Below are 17,442 nucleotides of genomic sequence, written 5' to 3'. Positions count from 1 at the left end.
TATATCTATGCCGAGGATCCGTAATCGATACTCCGCTACAATCGATTAGATCCGTGAGTGGTGCGCGGTCTTCGTGGATTACGGAGGATTAGCCGCAACTGTCCAATCTGCCGAACGTAGCGAGAAACAAAAGAAAAACGCCTTTTATAAGTTGAGTCGCGGATTAAGCAAAACGGATACGAAACACCGTCGATTCTGCACGGTTCTCTGGCGGCCACGAGAGGCCGCTAAGAGTATAAAAGCAAACTGGCGCCTTTTGCTTGGCAATAAACTGATTTTTGCAATAAATTTGGAAACAAAAATCCTGCGGTTTATTTTATCGATTCAAAAAACACCAACAAATGTAAGGGACGACGAAAAATTTATTTATTTATTTTTATTATTAAAATAACCAACGTATTCGAAACCAGACGAGGATAAAAATTTAAACGGTAGTTATTTTTATAAATATATATTATTTTAATTAACTATCGTTTAAAGATAAATATTTACAATTATTACCTTTGACTGGTTTCAAACATCAATTATTTTATTTGAATAAATAAATAAGTAAAAAAAACAATTCCGTCTCCGTCGTCGTCACTTACGGCGTCGATGCTTTTTGGGAGCGACGTAACTATTTCTTACGTCGTTCGATGGTTAAAAAGATTACCGTCGTCGCTCGTCGCCTTGGGCCTTTCACGTCGTACAAGAGTACTTATTTTTCCAACAGGAACGTTAATGCCCATCAGAATAATGCGCAAACGAAGACCGGAGATGGAAAACGTTACGGAAATAAGAAATTATTAATTTTAATGAAAAAGTAATTTTAAAAAATCCAAGGATGACGGTCGAAAACGAAACGATTTTTCCAACTAGTATACTAATGTCGAGGCGCCTCCGGTGGCAAACGCGCGAAACTTTCACCGACCACCTGAAAACTCGTAGCGAACCGGCGGCGAATGAAAAATATTTTAACAGTTCGGACTTCGGACGGACGGTAAAGTTTAACGGTGGACCGAGAAACGCGTGTCCTGCCACCCCGCGGTTGGAATTCGTGGCCGAAAAACCGGGTCAGGAGCGGAGTAATTTATAACCTCCGCAGAAGAGGACGTCCGCCTACTGGTAGCCGGCACCGGCTACCGGAGAACGACCCGAAAAACGTCGGTATGGCCTTAATAATGGCCGGTCCGCGGGCGCCTCCGGCCACCGGGGATCCGGGGAGGATCCGACGCCGGGTGCGGTCGCCTACCGAGAAACGATAAGGTCGGTCGCTACCGGCGAGGGTCGGAGGACGCGTTTTGGCAGGCGCGCGAGAACGTGCCGTCTGGCGGCCCACGCACTAAATTAGGACGGACCAGAGCGGAGAAGGTAGCCGGGCGGGGAATACGCGCCGGTTCCTCCGAACGGTAGCGTTGGGTGCCGCGGCGCGCCGCATAACACGAGTGTTTGAAGGCGTTCCTTTGGCAAACCCACCCGACCGGTTTTAGCCTCGTTCTTTTTTATTAACCGCGGTCGGGGAACTCGTCCCTCGGCTCTCGACGCTCTATATAATAAGACCCACCGACGTTTACGGGTTTTTCCGGCCGCCAGACCGACTTCTTTTACTTTCGTTTTCTACTCGGAATGTCGGAAAATATGTTTTTAGAATACATCCGAAAGTGTTTCTAAAATTTCCACGCCACTCCATATTTATTTACTTAAAAGCACGTTTAATATACACTTTTTTCATCGTAACGTTAAAAATGTGCGAAAGCATTCCAAAAACCGTCTCGGACACTCGCACGTTCCTTTAGGAGTTCGATGTCCGACGAGTTGGCGAATGGGATTTTACTACCCGCGCTTAGAAAAGGGCGACGGAGGGTGTGACGTGGCTTCGGAAAACGATTCGTGACGCACGCCTTCGACCTTCGAAACCCTTAACTCGGTTTCGACGCGGGTACGCCCGACTCGGCCACGGGACGCGATTACGGACGCGGTAGAAGATAGCGTGGGACGAGACCGACGACGGGAAGGATGTTATTTGGGAGGAAACGAAAGACGGAGGCTAATAGACTGAGGCGAATGCCCCGTAACCGTTCCCGTCGGTACGGATCGTTTCGTAGCTCTCCGCTGGAAGTTTTAAAAAGTTTCGGACGCCTTTTCGGCCACCCCGTCCACCGCCCGCTCCCTTCGCTAAGTAAATAGACCGGTCCCTGCCGCCGCGCGTTTTTACGGCCCGGCCCGGATTTGCCAAATCAGTGGCAAACTCGGCCCGGTTAATCGATAGAAATGGTCCCCCCACAGCGTGTGACTCCTGCCCAAACTCGACCGTTTTGTCGGAGGACCGATCGAGTTTCGTAGGAATAAAAATAACGCCATGATTTGCTCTAATTTTTCTTAAAAGACATCGGTCGGTGACCAAGCCGACGCCGTGGAGCGTTCGGGCGGCGGCGTCGACGTTTTAATTTGCACTATTTTAGCTCGGCGCTTGGTGGTAAAGGGTCGATGCCTCGCGCCGTCCGTACCTCACCTTTGGTTTTTTCTCGAACTCCGCCCGATAATCTTTCCGCGTTTTAATCGTATTTCGTGGAAAGTTCATTTAGAGCGCGCCAACGGAAAACTTATCGGCCGTAGAATCGATGCCGTTTCTCTTCCATCTTTTGTTACAAGATGCCGAATTTCTCGCAGGTATTCTAGTTTTCTCAGTTATTTATAGTCCAGCATCTAAACGGCGATTCTCGGCGAAATATAAAGAAAACCCATGACGCAACGGCTTGGTCACGCGTCGGAACTCCACCCTGGCGATTCCGGTCACGCGAGTACCTCGAGAACGGCGCGCGGCATTCGACCCCTATTTTGAAATTTTTGCCATTAACCTATCTCTATCGATTTATTCGCCAAGTGTCCGACGCCGATCTTTAAAGCGCAAACTCCGTTACCCGTTTATGGGTACATTACTTGCGGAACTAGATCCGTTTAAAAACGTCAGATACGCGACTGAGACAGAGCGATGATCTCGGTTAAGAACGAAATACGGTGAAAGGTTTACCTTGCACGAAAAGACGCACGGTCCCGTCGTTATTGCTGCGTCCGTCGACTACGCACCGGTATTCTCCGCTGTCCTCGTAGATCACCGGTTGCAGGTACAGAGCGTAACTGTCCTGGAGGAGCGAAACGTGAGGTTCGGCTTCCCACACGGTCCTTCTGTCCTCTCGAAGTTCCACTATCTTCTTGTACTCCTTCCACCATTCTAGTCGTCCGACCACCTCCGCGTTCCCCGCCGCGGTGCAAGGCAGAGTTGCATTGTTGCCGGCTCTGACATACACTTCTTTCTCGCCTGAAAGAAAGAAAAAGAAATCGTGCAATCTTACATTAAAACGAGTCGCGGCAACTGTTAAAGGTGTGGACGCGAGCGACCGAAAAAGATTTACTCGCCGGACATAAATAAATAAATCGTAGGAGACGTCTCGACCGTTCTTAAACTCGGACGGATGAATTCCATCGAGTATATCCAGTCCGCACGACTGGTTATACAACGCGATTGTGTGTTTACGGAAAGAATTGCCCAAACGGGCACTTTTCCTTTCTTTTTTGGCAGGTCGGCAGATTCGAAAAATGCCTCAGATATACTTTTAAAAATAAAAATGGATGGCCTTTCCGAAATTTAGTCCAAGCCCGTTTCGCTTATACGGTATAAACGCCTGGCGCTTTTGAATTTGTAAGCAGACGTAGCGCTTTGAACGTAAAAACAAAAAAGAAAAAACAGTTCGCGTTTCTCGTATTACTAACGATTTGGATCTTCTAACAAAAAACAAAAGATCGCGTGAGGAATTCCTGGCATTTTTACGTTTTCTGTAGAAGCCGGAACGATTTGGTCGTAAATTAATGCGAAGTTAAATTGCGAGCGGCACCGCCGTATTAAATGCGCGACAATAAGTGTTTACGAACGACTCCTAGAGGTGGCGTAATTTTAAAGTACGCCGACGGCGGGAGGGGTCCGAACGGGTTACTTCACGATTACTTTCTAACGCGGCACGTACGGCAATTACACACGTTTGGAGAGACAAAAGTGTTTTCTTCGTAAAAACTAATATTTAAGCTCGATGTCTGTGGAGTAAGTTAGGAAAAATTGAAGAATTCCTCTCGAAAGGGGTCTATCACATAATAAAGAATGTATTTTTCTTGTGGAATGCGGTGTATACGCGTGGCGAATAACTGTAAACAAAGAGGTCTATGTAACAAAGGGGTCATTTGGAATAGCTGGGTTTTTTTATTGTTTAACCTTCGAGATTAATGCAAGCAACACAAGCAACAGAAACTAGCGGAACTTTCTTTGAAAGCTTGGCGCGAAATCGTTACTTAAAATTATCGAACAAAACTGCATCTTATAAATTCGTATATTTTTCGACAATAATTTAATAATTAATCGATATTATAACACAATCAGAACGCGCGTACCTGTGGCTTCGAAATCCGTGCCGAAAAATCGTTTACGGGGGTGATAAAAAGGTAAAAAAATGCACCTACTACGTCGACGTTTCCGATGATACTGAGGCGGGTGCGGTCTAGTGGGAAGGAACGTTCTCTCGAGGGGCCGCTAGCGGTCTTATTACTACCAACACAAATGAAACATAGCTGAGATTAGGAATGGGTTATTAAAACCAACTTGGTTTTTAGCCCTAATAGAAAAATAGACTTTTGTCGTCCTAAATAGGTCTAATTGCCGTACGCGCGCCGTTTCTGTTACCGGCGGCGGGTGGCGGGACCACTCCGATAATTCGGCAATTAATAAATCCTGCGTCTAAAAACGACACGAATACGTTTATCGATGCGTAATATTTTATGCCAAAAACAAAATACGCATTTCCACTTACGTAAAACTACAAAATTCGCGTTCGAGCGACATCTATCGTCCGACCAGTGGCGTCGTGCCACTGGTCGGACCACCACGTAAAAAAAAGGCTTCTATTAATAAAACTGCTCAAAACAAAATTTTCTTGTCTCGAGGACGTCGAGAGAGCTACGAATAGAGTTTTGACACTAAAATCCGGAAACGAAGCCGTTCCTTTAAAGAAATACAATGCGTTCTAACTGCAGGTTATTCGATTGTTTGTCAAGGAGAGTAGACTATTACCACAAACAAGCCTATTTAGTAAAATCCGTATTCGAAATTACCTCGTCATAAGCTTATATCAAGCGATACGTTTCCGGCGTTAAAAAATAAAATCTGACCCGAAGGACGAGTAATTTAATTCCGGGCCTTAACTTACGACCACGTGATTAGAAACAGATCTCCGTCGGGCAAAATTTTACCGCAGCTAATTTCGTTTCGTGACGTTGTAAATCAAAAAAAGAATGTCGGATTAAATACGACGCGGATTCATATACAGTATTTCTTTTCTTTTAAACAAAAATCTGTTTACGCAAACTGTTAACTCCGATTCTAACTTCGTCACGTGACCATAAGCAACACGAACTTTCCGAATACGAGTTGTCGAAATAAGAACGAGGTCAAAAGTATTTGATAGATGAACTTAGCGATTATCTTTTTGTTGTTTTGTTTTATATTATTTTATTTCTTATGTAGGACGTACGAAAAACCCGATTTGTAAGTCGTAACGTCGTAACATTATACCATTCTCCTCCAGTTTATTTCTTCGATCGATCGGATGAAAAATTTAATACGATAATTTTCGTCTACTTTTACGATTAATTCCACCGCGTAACCTAATAAAAAAAAGTTTAATATATGTAACAAACGCGAACGATACGGAAATTACGGCAAAATCGCATTCCATCGTCTCATCTACGCTTTGGTTTGAGCACGTGACGACCAGAGAACTTGTGGCGCTTCCTTCGGGAGGGTCCGAGTTCGTGTCCACTCGGGCGAATTACGTTCTTATTCCTCTCTAGGGCCTCTCTTAGTAATCTCGCGGTAAAAATGGGAGTTAACAGACAACGGGCATCCACCCTCCCACACAAACGGCTTTGAAAACTGAACCATATATTTTCGCGATTGAAAAAAAAAAAAAAAAAAAAGCATATATGGCCAATAATTTGAACTTTAATTTTATAGTCTTTATAAGTTAGGGAGGGCAGTAATTAACCGAAACTCCTGGTTGATAAAATTAAAATATACAGTATATTCATCTTAATTTTATCGATAGGGGAAACAATTAGTTTTCGCGCCTCCTGGCGGATAAAACTTTAAAAAAAAATTAAATGAAACCGTGGAATTTTCGAAAAGAAAAATCGAAATGTATCGATCGAAGAACGATTCACTCGCACTGTACTTCCTTTCGAAAACGTAAAGATTCGTGTTGCAAAGTCGGCTGACAAATATTAATTTTTTTTTCAATTCTGGTAAAAGTTCAAACGTCAGCAGACGATGGCGCGAGATTCGCCGACTACGTAAAATTCTCTTATTTTATGTGCCGAATGCAATTGTGTTGCGGAGTTTCTTCTTCTCGTTCGTCGATAAATAAAAAATAATAAAAAAAAGAAAATCGGCGACAACCTCCAGGTAAGAAAATGGAAAGATGGAAGAAGACGGACTGCAGAAATAAATCGATAAATCGATCAAATCCGATGTTTATGGTCCGCCATTCACCGTTTTTATAATCCCAACCAATCGAGATAGCGGTTATTAACGGTAAGTGGCGAAGGAGAAAACGGCGATTTCTTCGGTCTCCTCGCTATTTAAGAATTAAAGGGGGAAAAACCATCTTGACTAAATTATTTTCAGAAATTAATTTTAATCTTTCGGATGCAATTTTCGATGATATTTTTTTTGGAAAACCATTACGTAAAATGACGTAATTTCTCACTTAATGAACATATTTAGTTGACGTCACGTTTTTCGTTTAATCTCGAAACGGCTAATTTAGAAATATATAATTTAATAAAATAATTTTTGAATTTTGTTCTATTCATGATTTTGTTCGGACGATAACAGGTTTGCATTTAAGAGAACAAAAAAAAAAAAAAAAATTCAAATATTTCCTTTAACGTCATTTCAAGCGTGACATTAAAAAAAGAACGAGTGAAACTTATACCGTTTTTCTCCTCATTAGACCGAAAAATATCTATAAAAGACATTTAGAAAATCGAATTTTCCTTGCATTTTTTCTGGAGAAGTGCAATAAAACATTTCGTTTTAAACGATTCTCATAATTCACGAAAGCATCTCGAAATTTCTCGTTCCCACTAACGAGACGAGACGGCAAATTTTTTCGTGTGATGTCGCTAAGTGCGCGCACTCGTAATTTGTCAATTTGAATTTTTAAATTATTATTATTATTTTTTTTTTTTTTTTGTAGAATTACCGAGTCCGCTGGCTTTCCAATTTTCAATTTTTCATTTATATTTTTAAAGAATGTCGTGTCGAAGTATCCAATGCACGCATGCACTCCAATATGTATGCTTCGTTAACTCCGAAACTTCGGAGGATTTGCCTTAATTTTCGGGCATTTGTGCGTCCGGTTGGCATATCTAGAGCAATATCTAAGCGCAGTTTTTTCTTAACTGTTTGCAACAAGAATTTTTTCGAGTTCTTATGAATGGAAAAACACAGCAACGAGTTACGTATCGGTAGATAAGAACGTCGTGACTCTGGCATGGGTTAAGACCGACGAAGCAAAATAAATAGGAAAAACACATTTGGGGTGTTTTTAAGACAAAGTTTTGAGGAAGTTCGATATTTTTCCTGCCATGTAATATAAAGTGGAGGCAAGGAACTGCCGTGGCGCCGTCTAGCTGGAGCAACGAGTCGGATCAATAATGGGTCAAAGGAAAGGACAAAGAAGGGGAAAGTCTAAAGCTTTTCACGGCGAAGGGGATCGGTTTGTGTCTGTCTCATTTCCTATGTTTTCAAATCGACGTCCTTCGGAGTTGTTTCCAGAGTTTTTGTTTACGTTTTCGTCCAACCTCCATCGTGTTTCCCCCTCCAAACTCTCTCTCTCTCACTTCTCGTAAGACGTAAATAATTTCCGGCATCTAGATACATTAAAGATCAAAACCGGCGCTGGAAATTGTCGAAATAGATTTTAAAATGTATTTAGAATAAAATATCGATCGCTTAACTAAGCTAAGACGTTCCGAAATTGCTCTTTAGAAAACTTGAGGAAGGAGAGGGGGAAAAAATGGTAGAAGAGATCCCATTACGTAGGCAAAAAATGATAGCGAAAAGTATTAAAATTCACACGAAATAAAACGTATCGATAAAAAAAGGTGGTATCAGCGAATAGGATCAATGAATGTTTCTCGAAAGATAAGAATACACATCGGTAAAAAATATATATATACAGCATATATATAGTATATAAGAAGGGGGAAAATATCAACGAACAATTAGTTGGAAGCGTCCACTCGAGAGTTGAAACATCAATTATCGCTATCTGAAGCCATGCCGAAAATTATTTCTTTTTTTTCCCTTCGCTCTTTTTAATTCTGAAATTATTACTACATCGACTGAAATACTGTATTTTGCGATAGTACAAGTACCGTTTTATCCGGAAAATACAATCGATTCTTCTTGTAACTCGTTGCTACATGCCAACACCTCCATACTAATAATTTTCGTTATAAAGCACCTCGTTATAAGAAGAAACAGTGGGTGAATTTATAATAAGAAACTAAAATAACCAACTGATATATATATATTAATAGTAAGCGGAAGCCGAGCCCTTGCTAATGACAACGACCGTGACTAAATTAAAAACTTGAACCAATTTATCAGAATGATTCTACCTCTAATTACTGAAAGGATTCGATAAGATCTTCCACGAACTAAAATTAAATCAATACAGCAGAGTTTGCTTAACGGTAGGATTAATTCGGTCTACGGTAACAACATAAAAAATAAGTCGCTTCGAGTAGCAAATTACAATATAGATATTTGAAAAGGACGGGTGTTTACGTGTATTACACGTTCAAAAATACCCCGAGTGAGTAACAAGCAATTAAAAAGGTTCTTCTTTTTTTCGTTCTACAGGCACTCCAGTTAGTACGTTAACAAAGAGACCCCTGTGTGTATAGTAAGGAAGTCGAAAAGCGCGTTACTACCACATCCGCTCTAACATTAATACATTTTTCTTCGCCTTATTTAAAATAGCGCATCTAATTAACAGATTTCGATTGCCTCCCGTCGCCCTGTTAACAGTATAATTTTGCTTCGCTCCGCTCCGCTCAGCAAAACCGGGATCTGTTACGGAATAAATAAATAAATACCTTTAAGAAAAATATTTCTCTAGATGGTCGTTGTGAAGATTCTTTTTATGAGGGTTCGTAAAAAATATCCAAAAGGAACTATCGAATTACGTAACTCGATTGGTTTGATAGGAAAATTAAGAAAAGCGACGGAGTGGTCGACATCTTAATGAAATCGAAAGCGTTTCCTTTGTGCGGGGCCGTCGGAGTGGATAAAGATATTGAATCCAATATACGATTACTCGCCAGCAATAAACTGAAACACAAGTGCAAGATTTTCCGTCCGGGCTTCAAATACCATTAGGGAATCGACACGCCTAAATATATGCAAATTCATCTAGCAATATCGGTCTGTTAAACACACCTCCCTCTTTTTAATCGACTGGTCCAAGTCGAAACAGGTTGCATTGGCGTTTCTTTCACCCTACATACAAATTTAATACCTCGAGACACAATTTCGTTTCAAAAACGGGATATTTTCTAAAAATTCCAAGTCTACAAAAGATTAAAAGTAGAATACAAGCCGCGTAAACGTCGGATCTTTTCGATTTTTTATTTAGACCGGTACAATAAAACTGTGCACGACCTACAATACTAAATATGTTAGTAGAGTTAACAAAATGTCTTGGGTAACTATGGCAGGACGTGCGGTACCGAGCTCTACAAAAAATATATATATATAACTTTTTCGACAGAATAATTAGCTGCAGCGACATGTGAAATTCCTTTTATAACACTTCAACCATTCCTCAAAGTGCAGCGATTCAGAAATTCTTGAAAAAACAGGAAGTCGTCCAACGATGTGTAACAGATTACACCGACGGAGGCCAAAATGGAAAAGTATCTTAAAACAGGAAAATTTCGCATGGAGAACCCTGTCTTTTACGGTGTTAGGGATTAAGTTCCGGATGGTTGAAGGGAGATGGCATTCTTTAGAATTTAAACGTTTCTACTGGAACTAAAATCATCACGCCAGGCTGAGTCGCCGTTTCGTACAGATGACCGCCAAGGCCAGGCCATGCGACCATCTGTGTATCCTGCTCGAGAAGGAGATTGAATGTCGCCCTTATCGTATATACAAATTCTCACGAATAAAAGCATGGGTTATTGGTATGTTTTCTTCGATTTCTCCAAACGCCTACGCCCAATCTTTAAATGGAAAAAGTGCGATTAAACGTAACTCACCTCGATAGGCATCCAGACAATACCGGATCGTAAGTAGGTAACAAAAAGCGATCCATATATTAACTTGTCCCTTCATTCTGCGTGGATAACACAAGTCATCTTACACTAAACCACACCGATGCATCGAAGATAGTGGCCGTACGATACATCCCCCCGTCACACGTGCCGGAGTGTAGAGTGACAAAACAGGTAGCACGGGTAATACACCTCCATCGGGGGCTCCGCACTTATCCCAGAGTATAACATAAGCGGCGCACTAATTATATTTTCCAACGTCCCGCGTCGATACGAATTACCTCTGTGTTCGATCCCGATGCCGATTCATCAGAAACACTCGTTCGCGGCTTATCTTAATAACAGACGCCACTCGTCTCTCCGCTATCCTCCACTCGACTGCCTGTCAATCTCCTATTCTGTCATACGACATCTATCGGTGATTAAGAGTACTAGCATTAATATTTTATGACGTCAGCTGTTTTTATTGCCGGTAATTAAATTATTTTTTTTAAATAATTCCCAATCCAATACATTTTTATCAATTCGTTTTCCAAGAAATTCTTTAATTCTGCCATTTAATTCATGCGCAAAACTAATATTTTATTAACGACGCTTAATGATTTCGTCACATATTAAATTCTTTTAACAACCGATTAATATATTTTAAAAAACTTATTAAAAAGGAAGATTATAAAATATTTTTCGTATTTAATAAATTCGATTTCCAATATATTAAAGAGAAAGACAATTCGACATTTTGTAATAATTTCGAAAGAAAAACTTAAATGAGTTTATATACAAAATAAAATCCTAAATTTTTACATATATATTTTATTTCATTTTTATTTTTTAATTTATTTAATAAATAAAATAAAATAAGTAATTTTTAAATTTATCTTTTAAAAAGTTTCTTTGATTTCTGCGTAGCGCCATCTGGCGATTAAGAGTGGCATTTTTTTTTGTTTATTTTTATACTCTTAAATTTAAATAAACAATTAATAACTAATTAAAATTTATTAGAACGATTCTTAAATAGTCAAAAATGACGTTTTAAAACGAAGTTCGGAAAGAGGAATGTTTCTAACCTAATACGTGACGAAGCAATGAAAACACCTTTAGTCTCATTCAAAATACATTTCCATGGCATAAAAATTATATTATTAGAAACTTTTCTAATTTCCCTTTTCGTAATGTCATAAACGTAAAGCAGAGAATTTGATTAATAAAGAGCGGAAATGGTAGGACGAAGCTAATTAAGACTACTGAACACGTGTTTCGCTCGCTTATTAAATATTAAGCCTTTTAAATAATAATAATAAATATTTACAATAATTCTAGAAGTTATTTTAAATTTAATTTGGAGATATTCTAGATATATTCTACACATTCCAGAGAGATTTTTTGTATACGGCCATATCTACAAAATATATTTTACATAGGCCTATATTTTTCTCTATTATCCTACAATTTAGCATTTTCGCATTTTATATACTAAAACAAATACGGTGCATAAAATGGCCATTTATACAGTAGTTTAATAAAGTAGGGTGTAAAATTCCGTAAGTAAAGTCAGCTACATTAGAATTGATTCTAGATAAACATCAGACAAGTGCATAACTGTATTTATAATTGTGTCATGCAATATCGTGTCTTACACGTTGCGTGAATAATGAACACGAGTGAGAATCGTGCTTTTTTTTATGTTTTAAATCAACCGATTTTCCTTCAATTGCCGTGAATGATTACTTGTCACAACTCTCGAATAGTCTGACGATACTTAAATGGGTTAATGTTACCTATGGTTCCAAGATGGCGGCTCGTCTGATTCCAACAAGGAAACAGTGGGGACGCACGTTCTAACTTAACCTATTCTAATAATTTTGTTAGTAATCATTATGATCATTTATTAGAATAGATTAGGTTAGGTTAGAAGAAGGGAAACAGTGGGGACGCACGTTCTATTTGCTGGAATCAGAGACGAGCCGCCATCTTGGAACCATAGGTAGCATTAATCCTTGAATGTAATAGAAATGTGTCATATCTACTCGAATTCGTATAAGTTATATTATTTTAGTATTATATCGTAGAAATTATTCAATATTTTTATTAAAATATTATTATAATGTTGCATTAATACCACTTTAAGTATAGTAGATCCTGCTTTTGTCGTCTAGCCTAATTGGTTGCTGGAGATCTGTCGTAAAGCCAACCGTCCTCTTTCTTATAATTTTATATTTGTTCGCCGAGATTGTGTTCCTAGAAGAATACTTTTTAATTATATAATAATACGTCGAAGTGGTCGATAAATCACGGTACACTTTATACAGTTGTTACGAAAAATTTATACTGTCGTAAAACGAGGGAAAGCCATCGGTCGTAAACCGAGATATTATGCATTTCCTTTCTATTTTTCTAAGTAAATCGAAATAATAGTATATGTAATGTTGTATATAATATTTATGTAACTATAACAAGTGTTTTTTCTCATATTTTTGGAAAAATGCCACGAATTCCACGTTCTCTCTCGAAGTTATCTCGACAAACTAAACTTTTGGCAAGTGACATTTTTATTTTAATTTAACCAAACGGTTTTGAAAATTATTACGAATCCTCTATGTATATTACGTAAGTATTCTGATGTCAACATTCCATTCTAATAAGAGCGCTATCGACTAAATGTGACAATGGCCGGGGGCTCCGTCTCCTCGGGGGCCTCGTCTCACTGCTTTATTACTAGTAAGTTACGGATTATTCCATCTCTGCATTTGTATAACGTGTTAAAGGAAGTAAATTTCCGAACGGTTGCATAAAATAGCAAGTGCTCGGTGGGCAATCAAAGACTGGTATCCAAATTTCAAACCTCATCTTCTGAAAGTTACGGTTTCGTAGTTAGAGTAGTACGGTTCTATACCCACGATATAGTGGCACGCTGGGCCTATGGGGAAAAAGGGGCAAATGCCTGGGGCCCCCACCGACAGGGATCCAAACCAGTCTTTTATAAACCCATTACTGTACTAATTCTATCGAAATTTAAATTAAAAATTATATTTGAAATTCAATTAGACAAAAAATTTAGTAATTTGGCAATATTATACATAGGGAATGACATTCAAACCATGAAGATTGACAATTTCTCAGCTCAAAAAGCACGAAGAGTGAAGATATAATACATTTTGTTTATTCATTCTTGTCCATAAATTACGTAAGGGCGATTTCGGTCATTCTAGACACCCACCCGCCCCTGTGAAAGAAACCGTAATATTTTCTTTGATCCCCCTCCCCTTCCCTTCCTTACGTAATATTTAGGCATTATTTTATAGAAAGATTTTAACAAAAATAATTTTTTTTAATGAAACCCTAAAAACCTTAGGTCCAAAATATATAATTATTAATTTATAAATAATAGTACATATTAATTAACTAAAGACTATGTGAACAAATTTAAAAATATAAAAATTTAATGAATTCGAATAAACAATTTATTTTAAGAAATTTATTTTTTAATTATTAACAATTTTTTTATTATTATTATCATTAATCAAATTCATAATATTCATTTTTATATTAATTTTCACAAAAGGACGCAAAATACTTTGACAGATCGAGTAGCACGTGAAAAACAAACGCCATACAAAATAAAACGAGAGAATAGAAACCACATTCCGTTGCCATATTAATTACATCTTGGCTAAGGCCAAGAAAATAAACTACATGCTGATAAAATGTGCTAGGTGCACCGGGGGGCTAAATCATAAAGCTTATAAAACTCTATATAATGGGGCAATACAGCCAATGCTACTTTACGTGGCCTCTAGCTGGGATCATGTAACTAGTAAAAATTCAGTAGCAAGTAAATTACTCTCTCTTCAAGGACAGTTTTCAATCAGAATTTCAAAGTGCTGCAGAACTGTTTCTACTAATGCCTCTTGATTCTAGCAGAGCTCCTTCCTTTGCCACTATGTATTATAGAAAAGGTTCTGAACTACTACATCAGAACTACAAACATCAAGGCTCAACAACAGTCTCTACTCCTATCTACGGCTGTTCAAATGCTATCATATTGCAATTACCCTATCTCTGATCACCACTTCGTAAACAAGGTTATCCCCAGGGTTCTGTACAATTGGTGTCATCCGCTTCCTCCATGGATAACCGTGCAGACATTAATATCTACATAGATGAGTAGATATGAAGGGGGCTTTTGTACCCAAGTATCTGTATCTTCCTCCAAACTGACATATTTTGCCCAAAATATGTTAGAAGGTACAGATACCCCCACATATCAAACTGTAGAATATGCTGTCTACCAAGCTGTTCAGTGGGCCACTTCACTACCAAACAAAACTCTGTCTATCAACATTTACAGTGATTCTTAGTCTGTCCTAAAAGCTCTATTAAATTCCAATTGCAATAGCAATAAAATCACATATACCCAGCACCATATTAAAAATCTTGTGAATAAGAACTTTTATGTTTGTTCGCGGCCATACTGGCATCTTAGGAAATGAAAAAGCCGACTTTGAGGCTAAGTCAGCTGCAAAGGACTACACTCACATCCCTCTCTCACTCAGCAGCCTTAAAAATTATATTTATTACAACGCTATGCAAAAGTGGAATTAACAATAGTTGAGAAATAAAACTGGTAGAATAACTTTAGAAGAGTTTATTTTCCTAGTGTTGAATGCAGTTTCTCATCACCACTTAGAGATTTAACATTTGCTACTGCTCAACTACTTACTGAGCACGTATAACCGGACAGAAACTGCCTCTTGCTTTTGCTCTACAGAAAACCTGGACACCGTCGACCATATGATCTATCATTGTCCAATTTACGATCAAGATAGACTTATTCTGAAATTAGAAATCTTTACGCTTGGTTTCGGGTGGCCATATCCACTCGATAAGCTTGTTCAGAAGCCACTGTTTGATGATTTTTACAATTATGTTTAAAAAAATATGGAAGATAAAACTATTTCTAATTTCTAGTTTTACATTTTCGTTTTCACTAAAAACCGAATACTAATTTATGTTTACTTTGTATCGTGTATTTTGGTTTATGTATTCTTAGTGTTACACACCCATAGGAATAATGCATTTATTCAAATAAAAAATAAAAAAAAAGAGAGAGACAACTACATGGCCTTTCTCCCGTGATAAAAAATGTGTCTGCTAGCGTCATTATTCTATTATGTCACACTTGATGGCGTTAGTACAACGAGCGTTCTTAATAGAAACCGCCAAATTGAAAACGCCACCACTCAACGAGATCAAAAAATAATATTACGTAAGACGAGATCTATTACCCCCCCTACCCGAGTAAGAAATCGTAAGAAATCCTTGACCCCCACCCACCCCAAAATACCTTACGTAATTTATGGACGGCCCCTAATCTGTCTGGTAATTTCTCTAAATTTTCGTTGTAATTGTGAATTTTTTTTTTGGAATTTGTAATATTTTGTTAAAAATTTTAATTTATTTATAAAAAGGGTGGTTTTTATAAGATGCTTTTTTAACTTATAAAAATGACTGCAGTTTATAAATACATATTAATCTAATTCTTGTTTAATTAATCTAGTTCATTATTTGATGCATTAAAAGTGTCCACTAACTCAATTAAGTGAATTATTTATGAATTTTTCTTATGGATTACATTTAATTGTTCATAAATGTCATACAACTAATTTTGTTTTGTTTTGTTTTAATGAAATTTTATCTAAAATCGATTTTTAGTTTTTTTTTCTTTGTTTTTTTGCACGCGCAATGTTGAATCTAAGAGGATGTCTGTAAATTCCCTCAAAAATTCCCCTAAAGAAAAATGTCTGAAGTCAACACCGTACATGGGGACCCCTAATTCAAATTTTCATGGGACCCATGAAGTTATAACGCGCCATTGCTGAGATATATTTTAATATATTCATAAGTTAATTAAAAATTATAAATATTTAAAGCGACAAACATATATTTAAATATTATTACTAATTCTGTAATTCTATCCTACAATAAATTAATTTTTTAAAAACTAATTAACCCGTATATATTAATAAACAGTGGCTCAAAAAATAAAGTAACAGAAACACAAGAGAACACGTCGTACACTTTTCTAACAAGTATAGTAATATCTAATTTCATTGATAAAAGGTAAATAAACGTCAGATTTCGACTACACGCATCGGTTTTTCATACACGACACAATACAAACGTGAACAATAAACTTCGATTACTTTTTTTGAGCTATCCTGCCTGTATATATATATATGAATATACGGCCCAAGCACGTCTTATACCGGTACATACTGTAGGTATTGTAACTTATACAGTATAACTTAAACTTTCTGATTGAACTTGTACTGTACATGAAGATGCCTGTTTTATTTCGTATCGTGTCTTTTAATATGTATATTAATTTTATAAAGTCTTACTTGAAAGTTAAATAAAGTTTTCTAGTCAATAAAGTACAACAGTGGCTCTACGAAAAAAATACTAAAATAATATTTGCGCTAAAAGTATCGGAAAGAGATGCGTTAGTCGCGTCATTGTGGCACCACACAGATGACTATTAAAGAGGTCTTTTATTTTTTAGGCAAACATTTATCGCATTTCATTAAATGATCGAATGTAAATGTTAAAAATATGCTACTTACATCCGGACCTTTCTTGACTCATGTCATATTTTACTTTCCTGGCTGTTATCATGGGAAAAGTATGATGATCGGTCAAGTTTTAAACATCCCACTTTTTTTATTTTCTCGATGTTTTAATACTCCAAGAGTCCAAATATATAGCATATATATATATATATATAGGCTTATTAATATTATATATATATAAACCTTATAAAATTCTTTATGTATGTATCTGTGGAATCGGATTTAATGAAAATTTTACTCGTTATTCGATTTACAATTTATTTAAAAATTCGGTTAATGTTACCTATGGTTCCAAGATGGCGGCCGGTCTCTGATTCCAGCAAATAGAAGGGAAACAGTGGGGACGCACGTTCTAACCTAACCTAACCTATTCTAATAAATTACCATAATTATTAGCAACAAAATTATTAGAATAGGTTAGGTTAAGTTAGAACGTGCGTCCCAC

At 37.6% G+C, this 17,442-nt stretch overlaps 2 protein-coding genes across 4 annotated transcripts in view; both read right to left on the bottom strand.

Moving 5' to 3' along the window:
• The window catches only part of LOC136974443 (tyrosine-protein phosphatase 99A-like), a 53,587-nt gene extending 42,817 nt beyond the window's left edge, over positions 1–10,770 (bottom strand). For 2 of the 3 annotated variants that reach the window (XM_067269337.1, XM_067269338.1), the window contains exons 1-2: positions 10,354–10,769; positions 3,011–3,298 (exon numbers count right to left, since the gene is read on the bottom strand). In XM_067269337.1, the coding sequence (XP_067125438.1) occupies positions 3,011–3,298; positions 10,354–10,429 (364 nt within the window). In that variant the 5' untranslated portion in view covers positions 10,430–10,769. Of the gene's footprint in view, positions 1–3,010; positions 3,299–10,353 lie in introns of all 3 variants that reach the window. The other variant, XM_067269335.1, reaches the window with a different exon arrangement.
• The window catches only part of Grip (Glutamate receptor interacting protein), a 330,265-nt gene that overhangs the window by 143,738 nt on the left and 169,085 nt on the right, over positions 1–17,442 (bottom strand). The window lies entirely within an intron of this gene.

This window comes from Centruroides vittatus, unplaced genomic scaffold (assembly GCF_030686945.1).
Source record: "Centruroides vittatus isolate TY-2023 unplaced genomic scaffold, ASM3068694v2 contig_349, whole genome shotgun sequence".
NCBI classification, from domain to species: domain Eukaryota; kingdom Metazoa; phylum Arthropoda; class Arachnida; order Scorpiones; family Buthidae; genus Centruroides; species Centruroides vittatus.
The sequence above is the reverse complement of the archived record's forward strand: the minus strand, read 5'-3'. Positions and strand labels throughout refer to the sequence as shown.